General features: G+C 41.1%; 1 protein-coding gene across 1 annotated transcript in view; it reads right to left on the reverse strand.

Annotated features, from left to right (window-relative positions):
- GCSAML (germinal center-associated, signaling and motility-like) overlaps positions 1 to 13,883 on the reverse strand; it is a 34,810-nt gene that overhangs the window by 18,163 nt on the left and 2,764 nt on the right. Inside the window, exon 2 of the mRNA XM_005864911.2 lies at positions 2,549 to 2,598. Within this exon, the coding sequence (XP_005864973.1) occupies positions 2,549 to 2,598 (50 nt within the window). The remainder of the gene's footprint in view (positions 1 to 2,548; positions 2,599 to 13,883) is intronic.

Consider the following 13,883-nt stretch of genomic DNA (forward strand, 5'->3'; position numbering starts at 1 on the left):
GCTGGAAGCAGGTATCTGGGATTTATTTATCTTCTATAATTGAAACTTTGTAGCCTTGAGCAGAGCTCAGGGCTGGCCAGGGCAGGCGGGAAGCTTGGCTTCCTCCATCGCCGGGGGCAACCTAAGCCTCCTGCTCGCTCCAGCTCCGTGGTCACCGTCACTTTTGTGATGGAGTGAGGGAGTGAGGGTGTGACGGTTAATTTGCATATTACTCTTTTATTAGATGGGATACATATAAGCATATTATGACCAACTTTAAGCTTAGGACTTTGAAATTTTAGTGAAAAAGGACAAATTTGATGAGAACAATGCATGTTACAAAGCTGACAAAATTAATCAAAAAATGTGAATACTCTGTAACTTCCACCAAATATTAGGAGACATAAGGTCAATCATACACAAACTTTTCAAGAGAGTAAAACAAGTTCCAAGGCTGGACCACTGAGGAGCACCAGCATTTTATTTTATTTTATTTTAAATATATTTTATTGATTTTTTACAGAGAGGAAGGGAGAGGGAAAGAGAGTTAAAAACATCGACGAGAGAGAAGCATCGATCAGCTGCCTCTTGCACACCCCCTACCGGGGATGTGCCTGCAACCAAGGTACATGCCCTTGACTGGAATCAAACCCGGGACCCTTCAGTCCTCAGGCCGACACTCTATCCACTGAGCCAAACCAGTCAGGGCGAGCACCAGCATGTTAGATGTGCCCAGGAAAGGGTAATGTTAGGTGGTGGAGAAATGGCTGTGCGTGAGGATGCACACAGCAGAGTGTGGTGTCAAACGGAGGAAGGAGTGATTTCAGGAAAGAGATAAAGTGGAGGAAGGAGCAATTTCAGGAGGGAGTTGTTGAGCAGCATTTGTAAGTGCTGGAGATAAAGCGATTGAGATTAAGACTGAACATTGCATTTTATTTTATTTTTTTTAATATATTTTATTGATTTTTTTTACAGAGAGGAAGGGAGAGAGACAGAGAGTTAGAAACATCGATGAGAGAGAAACATCGATCAGCTGCCTCCTGCACATCTCCCACTGGGGATGTGCCCGCAACCCAGGTACATGCCCCTGACTGGAATCGAACCCGGGACCTTTCAGTCCGCAGGCCGACGCTCTATCCACTGAGCCAAACCGGTTTCGGCGTGAACATTGCATTTTAATGTCTGTAGTAGTTACCTTTAGGGAGAGGCATTTGGCTTTTTTTAAACATGACCAATGTTAGTACAACTATATACAATCAAATAATTATTTCATCAGGAAGGACAAGAGCCTTATGATTTCACTCATATGTAGGATATAAAACAGAAAGCAACAAATGAACAAACAGCTCACAGACACAGACAAACATAATGGTGGTTACCAAAGGAGAAGGAGGGTGGAAGGAGGATGAAGCAGGTATAGGAGGTCAAATATATGGTGATGAAGGGAAACTAGATTTTGGGTGGTGAGCACACAATGCAAAATACAGATGATTGTAAACTTGGAACATATAATGTTATTAACCAAGTTACCTCAATAAATTTAATTATAAAAATTGTCTCATATGACAATTTTATGTGCAATACACTATGATTTTTTTTAAAAAAAGTATGTTATTCTATTTATGATAATGATGATATTGGAAAAATATTTATTTCATTGCCCTAGCCATTTTGGCTCAGTGGATAGAGCTTTGTCCTGTGGACCAAAGGGTCCCAGGTTCGAATCCGGTCAAGGGCATGGACTTCAGTTGCAGGTTCCTCCCTGGCCCAGGCCCTGGTTGGGGCATGTGCAGGAGGCAACCAATTGATGTGCTTTTCTCACGTCGATATTTCTCCCTTCTTTCCCTCTCTCTTTTACTCTCTCTAAAAATCAATACTTTTCTCATGTCGATATTTCTCCCTTCTTTCCCTCTCTCTAAAAATCAATGGAAAAATATATATACATACACTTTCATAGACCATTTAAAAATTAATATATTTATTTCATAGACCATCAAGTACACTCAGTGGAGCTGAGAGATTGGAAAGTGAAAATTTCCAAATGACATGGCTAGACAATTCTTTGAAGAAGTTTGACTGTAAGAGAAGACAGTTGAAGCAACAGTAATGAGAAAAGTTAGTTTCCTTCAGATATGCCTGTCCCAAGGGACTAAGCATTGTTATTTATGGTTGTCCCTTTTAAAGTAATCACGTGATTACTACACATAGATACTAAATCAAACAGAGTAAATACACGAGCAAAAAAAGATATACTTAACACCAACTAATATTCCAAATAGCCCTATTTTGAAATAACAATATGGAAATTAAAACCCATAGGATGTTGATTAATTGCTTCCTATAGAAGTGTACAAAGTGTTGCTTGAAAGAAATTATATATAGATACTACTATAATACAAAGAATAATAAAATCAGTTTTGTGAGGCAAAAAATGAAGGGCTAAGACATTTCTGTGAAGACTCCAGGCCACCTTTCCTCCAATCCTGACAAAGTATCAGAATCTCAGCTAATTTGGATGTTTAATTTACAGCTTCCCTAGTAAAACAAATATTGTGAAGCAGTGACTTACTTTTCTTATCTTGACATCGATTTTCTTTCTCCAGTGCAGTAATGTCCTGCCTACAAGAGAAAGAAATAACGTGAGACACTCCACTTTTCCAAAGCTGAAACTGTACTTGAAAGAAATGTTTCATTGCTCTTAACCTAAGGCCATTGCTAGACTGACAATTTGAAAGTTAAATAAAATTGAAAGCCTGCTTACCTTGTTTTTTAAAAATATGTTTTTATTGAGTTTTTAAAGAGAGAGAAAGGGAGAGGGAGAGAGAGATGGAAACATCAATGAGAGAGCAACATCGATTGGCTGCCTCCTGCATGCCCCCTACTGGGGGTAGAGCCCACAATCCAGGCGTGTGCCCTGACCTGGAATGGAACCGGCGACCTCTTGGTGCATGGGAGGATACTCAACCAACTGAGCCACACCGGCTGGGCATACTTACCCTGTTTTGTTTTTTCTTTCTGAAAAACCATGAAATATAGCTGATAACACTGTATTGTATAATGTAAATTAGCTGAGAGTAGAATTTAAATGCTCTCACCAAAACAAAAAAAAAGGTAAATATGTGAGGTGGTGAGTGTGTTAATTAACTCAATGGAGGGGATCTTTTATAATGTATACATATATCAAATCACAATGTGCACTTTAAATAGATTTTTATATGTTGGTGGTGGAACTGCTTGTAGTTCTTTTCTAGTTATTTGGTCTGTCACAGTGCCATATATATATGTATTTTAGGAGCCCAGTGCCCGAATTCATGCACCTTGAAAGAAACTGTGGGCCACGAGGCTGCAGTGGGCACAGGGGCAGTTCTCGGTCCATCCTCCACGACCCCTCCCGGCCCCTCCCTCCGTGGCCCCTGGTCCCTTGTCTGCTGGCAGCACTGATAGTGCAGAGCAATTGGGGCCGGCACCACCAACAGGTGCAAGTGGGGCCAGCGCCATCAGCAGGTGCGAGCAGCTGGCCCCAATTGCCCCTCAGAAAGAGGGGGAGGTGGAGCAGCCCTCAGGGTGATCGGGGCCAGCAGCCGCCGCTCACACCCACTGACAGTGCCAAGTGATCGGGGCCGGCAGCGGGGACCAGCAGCGGTATGAGCAGTGGCTCTGGCGCCAATAGCAGGTGCAAGCAGGGCTGGTGCCGGCAGCAGGTGCTAGCGCCGGGCAGGACCATGGCGTGTGAGAGGAAAGAATTTTCAGTAACCACCAAATGCTTGCCCCAATGACAGTGACCAGTATCCCACCTTGGTCTGGTGCCCTCGCTCACCTGCTCCACCATCCTGCCATGGCTGGCGCTCACCATGTTCTGTGCTCTGCCACCCGCTGCCGATGCATGCTATGTTCTGCACGTGCCCCCTGGTGGTCAGCTCACATCATAGCTACTGGTTGTTCGGTTGTTCCACCATTCGGTCTATTTGCATATTAGCCTTTTATTATATAGGAGATACACACACACACATATTTTTTTTAATTAAAAATTTTAATGTTGAGATTCCAAAATGGTGGTAGAGTAAGTAGAAGCCACACTGACATGCTCCCAGGACCAAACTGGAATTACAACTAAATACAGAAAACCCATCCTGAATGATCAACTGAAGACTAGCTGGAGAGAAGCCTGGTAACCAAGAACAAAAAGTAGAGACTGAATAAAGACTGGTAGGAAGTGTGGAGGTGTGAAAGGGCTGGCCGGGCTCCCACAGACAGCAGCTGAAGTTCCGGGGGGATAGCTCAGCTATGGGGGTGCCACTGAGACTGTGGGGTCTAAACCCAAAGCTGGGCTCCCCAGCCCAGAGCACCAGAACTGAGAAAGGTGCCCACATAACATCGGGCTGTGAAAAGCAGCAGAGTAGCTATCTGCCAGGGAGAGACGGCTGGAAATGCAGGCACCTCTTAAAGGGCCAATGCACAAAGTCTGTGCGCAGCCACTCAGTTTGGGCTCCAGCAGAGGGAAGACTGAGTGGACTGGAGCTGTGTGAGCAGAAATCAGAGTTGGGGGCTCAGGGGTTAAGAGCTTAGGGGCAGATACCCCTATTTCCTGTACTGAGTCATTCCTACATCCTGAGGAGGACATCTTTCTACAGCAAACCTTTATCATCTAGGCAGCCTTTGCCTGGGGGGAGAAGCAATTGCCTCACCCTGTTGGAAAACCTCTCACGGCACCCTGTAATCGATAGCCTAAGGCTAATCAAGACTGAATAACAATCAGACTGCAGGCAGAGGCAGATCTCTGGAGACTTTAAATCTTTCTCTGATCTAATTTGGAGCCCTGGGCTAGGAAAACCAGACCTTGGTGCACATGTTGGTCCTTTCCAAAGGCACCCAGCCCCAGCAGAGGGAGCCACAAGGTGTGAATTGCTGATAGCTCCAAACAGGGTACTCAGCACAAGTCAGAAACAGTGTCTGACATAGTCCTGCACTAGAGATTGGGAGTCATAGCAGATCTACCTAATACATAGACACAAACCCAAACAGGCAATCAAAATGGGAAGACAAAAAAAACAAGTCCCAAATGAAAGAACAAGAGAATTCTCCAGAAGAAGAGCTAAATGAAATGGAAATAAGAAATTTATCTGATATAATGTTCAGAATAATGATAGCAAGGATGCTCAACAGCATGAGAAAAGATATAGTAACTATGAAAAAAAGACCAGTTGGAAATAAAGAATGATATAGCACTAATAAAGAACACATTTCAAGGAATACACAGCAGATTAGGGGAAGCCTAGAAGAATCAGTGAATTGGAAGTCAGAGTAGAAAAAAATCACTCAATCAGAGAACCAAAAAGAAAAAAACAACTAAAAAACAGGAGGACAGCTTAAGGGAGCTGTAGGACAACATGAAGCATAACAATATTTGCACAATAGGTTTGACTGAAGGAGAAGAAAGTGAGCAAGGGATAGAGAAGGTGTTTGAAGAAATAATAGCAGAAAATTCCCCTAACCTGGTGAAACAGGCAATCAAAATGGGAAGACAAAAAAAACAAGTCCCAAATGAAAGAACAAGAGAATTCTCCAGAAGAAGAGCTAAATGAAATGGAAATAAGAAATTTATCTGATATAATGTTCAGAATAATGATAGCAAGGATGCTCAACAGCATGAGAAAAGATATAGTAACTATGAAAAAAAGACCAGTTGGAAATAAAGAATGATATAGCACTAATAAAGAACACATTTCAAGGAATACACAGCAGATTAGGGGAAGCCTAGAAGAATCAGTGAATTGGAAGTCAGAGTAGAAAAAAATCACTCAATCAGAGAACCAAAAAGAAAAAAACAACTAAAAAACAGGAGGACAGCTTAAGGGAGCTGTAGGACAACATGAAGCATAACAATATTTGCACAATAGGTTTGACTGAAGGAGAAGAAAGTGAGCAAGGGATAGAGAAGGTGTTTGAAGAAATAATAGCAGAAAATTCCCCTAACCTGGTGAAGGAAAAAGTCACACAAGTTCATGAGGCACAGAGAACTCCAAGCAAGAAGAACCCAAACAAGTCCATGCACAGACACATCATAATTAAAATGCCAAAAATTAAAGACAAAGAGAGAATCTTAAAGGCAGCAAGAGAAAAGCAAACTGTTACCTACAAAGGACCTCCCATAAGGCTGTCAGCTGATTTCTCATCAGAAGCTCTACAGGCCAGAAGGCAATGACATGAAGTATTCAAGGATCTGAAACCAAGATTACTATATCCAGCAAGGCTATCATTCAAAATACATGGTGAAATAAAGAGCTTCCCAGAGAAAGAAAAGGCTAAAGGAGTTTACCACCACCAAATCAGCACTGCAAGAAATGCTAAAGGGACTGCTGTAATGAAGAGAAAAATAGAGAGAGAGAAACATAGGCATGCAGAATTAAAATGGCAATAAATAAGTACCTGTCAATAACAACCTTAAATGTAAATGGATTAAATGCTCCAATCAAAAGACATAGGGTAGCTGAATAGATACAAAAACATGACCCAACTATATGGTGTCTACACCCCAAACACCTCAGAACAAAAGACACAGGATGAAAATGAAGAAAGAGAATATTTTTTCCATGCAAATGGAAATGAAAAAAAAAAAGCTGGAGTAGCAATACTCATATCTGACAAAATAGATTTCAAAATGAAGGCCATCACAAGAGACAACAAAGGTCACTATCAAATACTAAAGGGATCGATCCAACAAGAGGATATAACCCTGGTAAACATATATGCACCCAATATAGGAGCACCTAAATATATATTTAAAAAAAACTTCTAGAGGACTTTAAGGGAGAGATCAAAGCAATACAATCATAGTAGGGACTTTAAAACCCTGCTGACTTCATTGGATAGATCTCCTAGACAAAAAATTAATAAGGAAACAGTGACTCTAAATGATACACTGAATCAAATGGATTTAATTGACATTTATAGAACATTTTACCCCAAAGCTGCTGAATATGCATTCTTCTCAAGTGCTCATGGATCATTCTCAAAGATAGACCACGTGATAGGACACAAAGCATGTCTCTACAAGTTGAAGAAGATTGAAATCATATCAAGCATCTTCTCAGATCATAGTGGAATGAAATTAGAAGTCAATTACAGTAAAAACAATTATAGTAAAAACATGTCCTATCATGTTTTGATAGGACACAAAACATGTCTCTACAAGTTGAAGAAGATTGAAATCATATCAAGCATCTTCTCAGATCGTAGTGGAATGAAATTAGAAGTCAATTACAGTAAAAACACTCAAAAGCATTCAAACACATAGAGGCTAAATAGCATGTTATTAAACAACTAGAGGCCTGGTGTGAGAAATTGTGCATGGATAGGGTCCCTAGCCTGGCCAGCAATCAGAGCCAATCTATGAGGCGACCGATGGGGCGATTGGGGGGCCCCACTGGCACCCGCCTTGGCCAGCCTGGTACAGCCCACTTGCCAGCCCTGCCCCTCGCCACCGCCGCTGGTCACCTCCTTCTGTGGGGCAACCAGCAGGGTTATCAGGGGACCTCTGTTGGCACCTACCTTGGAGGTGACTGGCAGGGCAATCATGGGGGCAGTTGCTGCCTGCTCACTGGCCAGCTTTGCCCCCCGATCACCTTGCTGCCCCCTCTGGTCGCCTCCCTCTGTGGGGTGACCAACTGGGTGATTGGGGGCCACCACTGGCACCTGCCTTGGTTGGCCTGGGGCCTGCCTGCTGGGGGCAGCTCCTCCATTTAGCATCTGCCCCCTGGTGGTCAGTGTGTGTCATAGCAACCAGTTATTCCACTGGTTGTTCCACCGGTCATTCAGCCATTTTGTCAATTTGCATATTAGGCTTTTATTATATAGGATGAATGGGTTACCAATGCACTCAAAAAAGAAATCAAACAATGCCTGGAAACAAATGAACACACAACAATCCAAAATCTCTGGGACACAGAAAAGCAGTCCTGAGAGGAAAGTTTATACCACTACAGGACTACCTCAAAAAAACAAGAAAATTTAATAATAAACTATTTAACCCTACAACTTAAATAATTAGAAAGAGAACAACAGGAAAAGCCCAAAGTAAGTAGAAGGAAGGAAATAATAAAGATTAGAGTAGAAATAAATGACATAGAAAACTTAAAAAAAACAATACAAAAAAAAAAACAATGAAATCAAGAGCTGGTTCTTTGAAAAGATAAACAAGATTGATGAACCGTTAGCCAGACTCATCAAGAAACAAAGAGAAAGGACCCAAATAAATAAAATCAGAAACAAAAGCAGAGATGTAACAACTGACACCACAGAAATACAAAGGATTGTAAGAAAATACTATGAACAACTATATGCCAACAAGCTGGACAATGTGGATAAAATGGACAAATTCCTATAAAAATACAATCTCCCAAAACTGAATCAGGAAGAATCAGAAAACCTGAATAGGCCAATAACAACTGAGGAAATGGAAGCAGTAATGAAAAAACTCCCAGCAAACAAAAGCCCTGGTCCAGATGGCTTCAACAGGGAGTTTTACCAAACCTTCAAAGAACAAATTACACCTATACTCCTCAAACTATTCCAAAAAATCCAAGAGGAAGGAACACTTCTAAGCTCTTTTTATGAGGGCAGTATGACCCTAATTCCAAAACCAGATAAAGACACTACAAAGAAATAGAAGTCCAGGCCAATATCCCTGATGAATGTAGATGCTAAAATTCTCAACAAAGTATTAGCAAACCAAATCCAGCAATATATTAGAAATATCATACACCATGACCAAGTGGGATTTATTCCAGGGATATAAGGCTGGTACAATTGATTTGCAAATCAGTAAATGTGATACAAATAAACAAATTAAAGACAAATATCACATGAGCATATCAATAGACACTGAAAAAGCATTCAACAAAATCCAACACCCATTTTTGATAAAAATCTCTCAGCAAAGTGGGAATAGAGGGATCATACCTCAACATAACAAAGGCCATATATGACAACCGTATATGACAAATATACAGCCAACATCATATCAATGGGCAAAAACTAAAACCATTTTTGCTGCTTTCACCCTTATTCAACATAGTACTGGAAGTCCTAGCCACAGCGATCAGACAAGAAGAAAACATAAAAGGCATCCAAATTGGAAAGGAGAATTAAAATTCTCCTTATTTGCAGATGTCATGATATCATACGTAGAAAACCCTAAAGACTCCACCAAAAAACTACTAGACTTAATAAATGAGTTTGGCAATGTAACAGGATACAAAATTACACCCAGAAATCGATGGCATTTTTATACACCAATAATAAATTCTCAGAAAAGAAACTAACAAACAATCCCATTTACCATTGTAATAAGAATATTAAAGTACTTAGAAATAAACTTAACCAAGGAGGTAAAAGACTTGTACTCAGAAAACTACAGGACGGTGAAATAAGAGAGAGAAAGATATAAACAAGTGGAAGAATATATTGTGTTCATTGATTGGTAGAATCAACATCATTAAAATGTCCATACTACCCAAGGCAAACTATAGATTCAATGCAATCCCTATTAAAATACCAATGGCATATTTCATAGCTCTAGAACAAATACTCCAAAAATTTATATGGAACCAAAAAAGACTTCAAATAGCCACAGGAATCTTGAGAAAGAAGAACAAAGTTAGAAGGATCACAATACCAGATTTCAAGTTTTACTACAAAGCCACCGCAATCAAAACAGCCTGGTACTGGCACAATAATGGGCATACAGATCAATGGAAGAGAATAGAGACCCCAGAAATCAACCCAAGCCATTATGCTCAATTAATATTTGATAAAGGAGGCAAGAGCTTACAATGGAGTCAAGACAGTCTCTTCAATAAATGTTGCTGGGAAAATTGGACAGATACATGCAAAAAAAATGGAACATGACCTCCAACTTACACCATACAGAAGAATAAACTCGAAATGGATAAAAGACTTAAATGTAAGTCATGAAACCATATGAATCCTGGAAGAAACCATAGGCAGCAAAATCTCAGACATCTCTCATAGCAATATGTTTACAGATACATCTGCTAGGGCAAAGGAAACTAAGGAGAAATAAACAAATAGGACTACATCAAAATAAAAAGCTTCTGCACAGCAAAAGAAACCATCAACAAAATGAAAAGGGATCCCACTGTATGGGAGAACATATTTGCCAATGATACATCTGATAAGGGGTTAATATCCAAAATATTTAAGGAACTCATATAACTTAACAAAAGGAAGACAAACAATCTAATTAAGAAATGGGCAAAGGGCCTAAATAGACACTTCTCCAAAGGGGACATACAGAAGGCCAAGAGACATATGAAAAAATGCTCAAAGTCACTGATCATCTGAGAGATGCAAATTAAAATGACAATGAGGTATCACCTCACACCTGCCAGAATTACTACCATCAACAAATGACAAGTGCTGGCGAGGATGCGAAGAAAAGGAAACCCTAGTGCACTGCTGGTGGGAATGCAGACTGCTGCAGCCACTATGTAAAACAGTATGGAGTTTCCTTAAAAAATCAAATATGGAATCTCCATTTGACCCAGTGATTCGACTTCTAGGAATATATCCTAAGAAACCCGAAACACCCATCAGAAAGAATGTTTACACCCTTAGGTTCGTAGCAGCACAATTTACAATAGCTAATATCTGGAAACAATCCAAGTGCTCATCAGTAGATGAGTGGATTAAAAAGTTGTGGTATATTCACACCCTGGAATACTATGCAGCAGTAAAAAAAGAAGGATCTCTTACCCTTTGAGACAGCATGGAGGGACCTGGAGAGTATTATGCTAAGCAAAATAAGCCAGTCAGAGAAAGACAAGTATCACATGATCTCACTCATATGTGGAATTTAATGAACAAAATAAACCGAGGAGCAAAATAGATTCGGAGGCATAGACATGGAGCAGATTGTCGAATCTCAGAGGGAAGGTGAGGGTAGGTGGGAAGAGATCCACCAATGAACTTGAATGCAGTCATGCATAAGAATACATGGATACAGACATGGGTGAAGACCTGGGGCGAGGGGGTAGGGGCAAGCTAGAAGGGGTTATTGGGTTAGGGGCAGGGAGGGAGGGGACATATGTAATATTTTTTAAAAAAGAGAAGTGACTCATGGGTTGGGTTGAGTCTGTTTCTTATCATTTTTGTTTCCTCCATCTGATAGTTTTGATGGAGATTTGTTTGATAGCTGCAGGAGGAAGTTGGAAATTCCCGTACCACCTTCTCTGAGATCTGTCACTCCCCTCCCAGTGTCAGCATCTCCTTCATCTTCCAAGATCAGAGCATATTCCACGATTCTCCAGTGATGAAGAGGTCCCCGAGAAAGGTGGGGAGTACACACCTTCATGGGGGGGGGTCATTTTAGGCTTCTCTCGCCATATCTGTGATCTAAATAACTGACAAGCACCAAAATGAATCATTGGCAGTGTGTTGTATGGAATCTCTTTTTTTTATTTTTTCCATTTTGATTGTTCCTGCGAATTTCACCATCAGCTCTTCACCATCTCTTACCTGTTACATGTTAAGTTTCTTAACTTGGTCCCTTATTCCCTGTCATTCCACCTTACACTGTGAGGACCGACATTCTCCCTACAATATAAGCCACATTACATCTTTCTCTAACTCATAAATGTCCACATACTTCCCATGTGCCTTTGAAGACTCTCCATCATCAAACACCAAACTGTATGTTCAGCTTCTCCTATTGGACTTATCCTTGAACAATATGCTCCAGTTATCGGCCACTGAATTGTCATCCCTGAACCGCCATATACTTCAAACTCATATATTTTCACATGTTGTTCCTCCAATTTGGCAAATCTTTTCCTCCTCGGGGAAGCCTGCCTAACATGTTCGTCACAGTCCCAACAGCAGTTCCTCAGACGTGTCCTTCCTTTCTGCCACTCCAACCAGAACTCCCTTCATTTCTTCCTCTTGTTTCTATAGCTCATGGTTTGTGCTTCTACCCAGAACACAGTAGCCTCTGCCCCTCCTGCAAAGGACGCTGCGGCGGTGGAGGGGAAACAACACAGACCTGACATGTATGCATGTATCAAATCCCCGCGCTGCACACCGAGGCTTCACTGGCCACCTTTTGGTTCTCTCTCGGCTACACAATCTCCAGTTTTTAAAATGCCATTAATTACAGTGTCTCCTAACGGGGCTTCTCAATGTTTAAAATTAGCATCCACTGGAGTTTCTCCTCTATGTTTCATTTTTTCTTGAGGCCCAAAATGCTGTTTCATATAGGCTTTCCATAAATATTAACCCTAAAGAGAGGGAAGCATTTTTATCAGAGCACATGTTTGAACTCAACTCCGTGAGCACAGTTGTGTCATCTGTCCTCCATCTTCCAAGAAGACATACAGGTAAGTGCCCAAAAGCCATATGAAAAGGTGCTCAACATCACTAATCCTCAGAAACGCAAGTCAAAACCACAAGGCGGCCCCTCACACCGTGTAGGATGGCTATCACACAAAAGACAAATAATAACCAGTGTGGGGAGGGCATGGGGAAATCGGGAAGTTGGTTCATAGGCATGCAAATGGCGCCGGCACTATGAAACAATTATGGAGCATCCTTAAGAAATTAAAACTACGATATGATCCAGCAACCCCACTTCTTCATATTTATCCAAAGAGATCATTATCAGGATCTCAAAAAGATGCTTGTGTCCCCACTGCAGCATTATGCACAATAGCCATGATATAGAAACCATGCATATGTTCATTGACAATAAATATAGAAAATGTGGTATATATACAATCAATTATTTTTCAGTCTTAAAGAGGAAGGAAGTCCTACCAGGCCATCATGGCTCAGTGGCTGAGCATCATCCTATGAACTAGGAGGTCATGGTTCGATCCCCAGTCAGGGCACATGCCCGGGTTACAGGCTCCATCCCCAGTGTGGGGCATGCAGGAGGCAGCCAATCGATGAGTCTCTCTCATCATTGATGTTTCTATCTCTCCCTCTTCCTTCCTCTCTGAAATCAATAAAAATATATTTTGTGGGTTTTATTTTATTTTATTTTTTGCTTTTGTTGCTGGTGAAATGGAGGCCATCAAGAGTGCTAATGTTGCCAGGGGTCTGGAAGAAGCAATGATCACAGGCCACTGAAGAGGTAGAAGAACTGTTGCTGATTTGGATAAAGGAAAAGCAGTTCGCTGGTGACAGCATTTTGGGGGCAGTGACATGTGAAAAAGGGAAGATGGTGCATGCTGTCCTGAAAGACAGCCCTGGACCGAGCGCTGGAAGTGATCCCTTTAAGGCTAGGAGGAGTGGTTCGATAATTTAAGAAAAGAAGTGTTTGTTTACAGATAACACCGTACATTAGACATGCACTGTATATAAGAAAGGTTAAAACAGGGAATCATTTTGGGGTCTGGAATGAATTAATTCAATTTACATTTTTCCTAATGGGGAAAAAAAAGATTTGGTTTTTAAAAATCCCTTCTCGAACAGCCTTCCAGAACGAATTAAGTTTGAGAACCATGGTTCCACTGTTTATCAAAAAGAAAAAAAAAAAAGAAAGAAAGAAAAAGAAAAGAAAACAGGATCGCAAGGAGATATCTGCACTCACGTGTTCATCACACTTTAGTCACAACCGAAGTATCTGTCAGCAGATGCATAGATTAAGATGACACATCTCTATCTCTACCTCATCCATATCTATACAACCCAGGGGTGGGGAACTTTTTTTCTTTGGATATTTATAACATCATTCGAGGGCCTTACAAAATTATCAACTTAAAAATTAGCCTGCTAGCCCTAGCCAGTTTGGCTCAGTGGATTGCGCATCAGCCTGCGGGCCTAAGGGTCCTGAGTTCGATTCTGGTCAAGGGCACATGCCCAGGTTGGGGGCTCAATCCCCAGTGGGG

The sequence above is a fragment of the Myotis brandtii genome, unplaced genomic scaffold, assembly GCF_000412655.1.
Source record: "Myotis brandtii unplaced genomic scaffold, ASM41265v1 scaffold193, whole genome shotgun sequence".
NCBI lineage: Eukaryota > Metazoa > Chordata > Mammalia > Chiroptera > Vespertilionidae > Myotis > Myotis brandtii.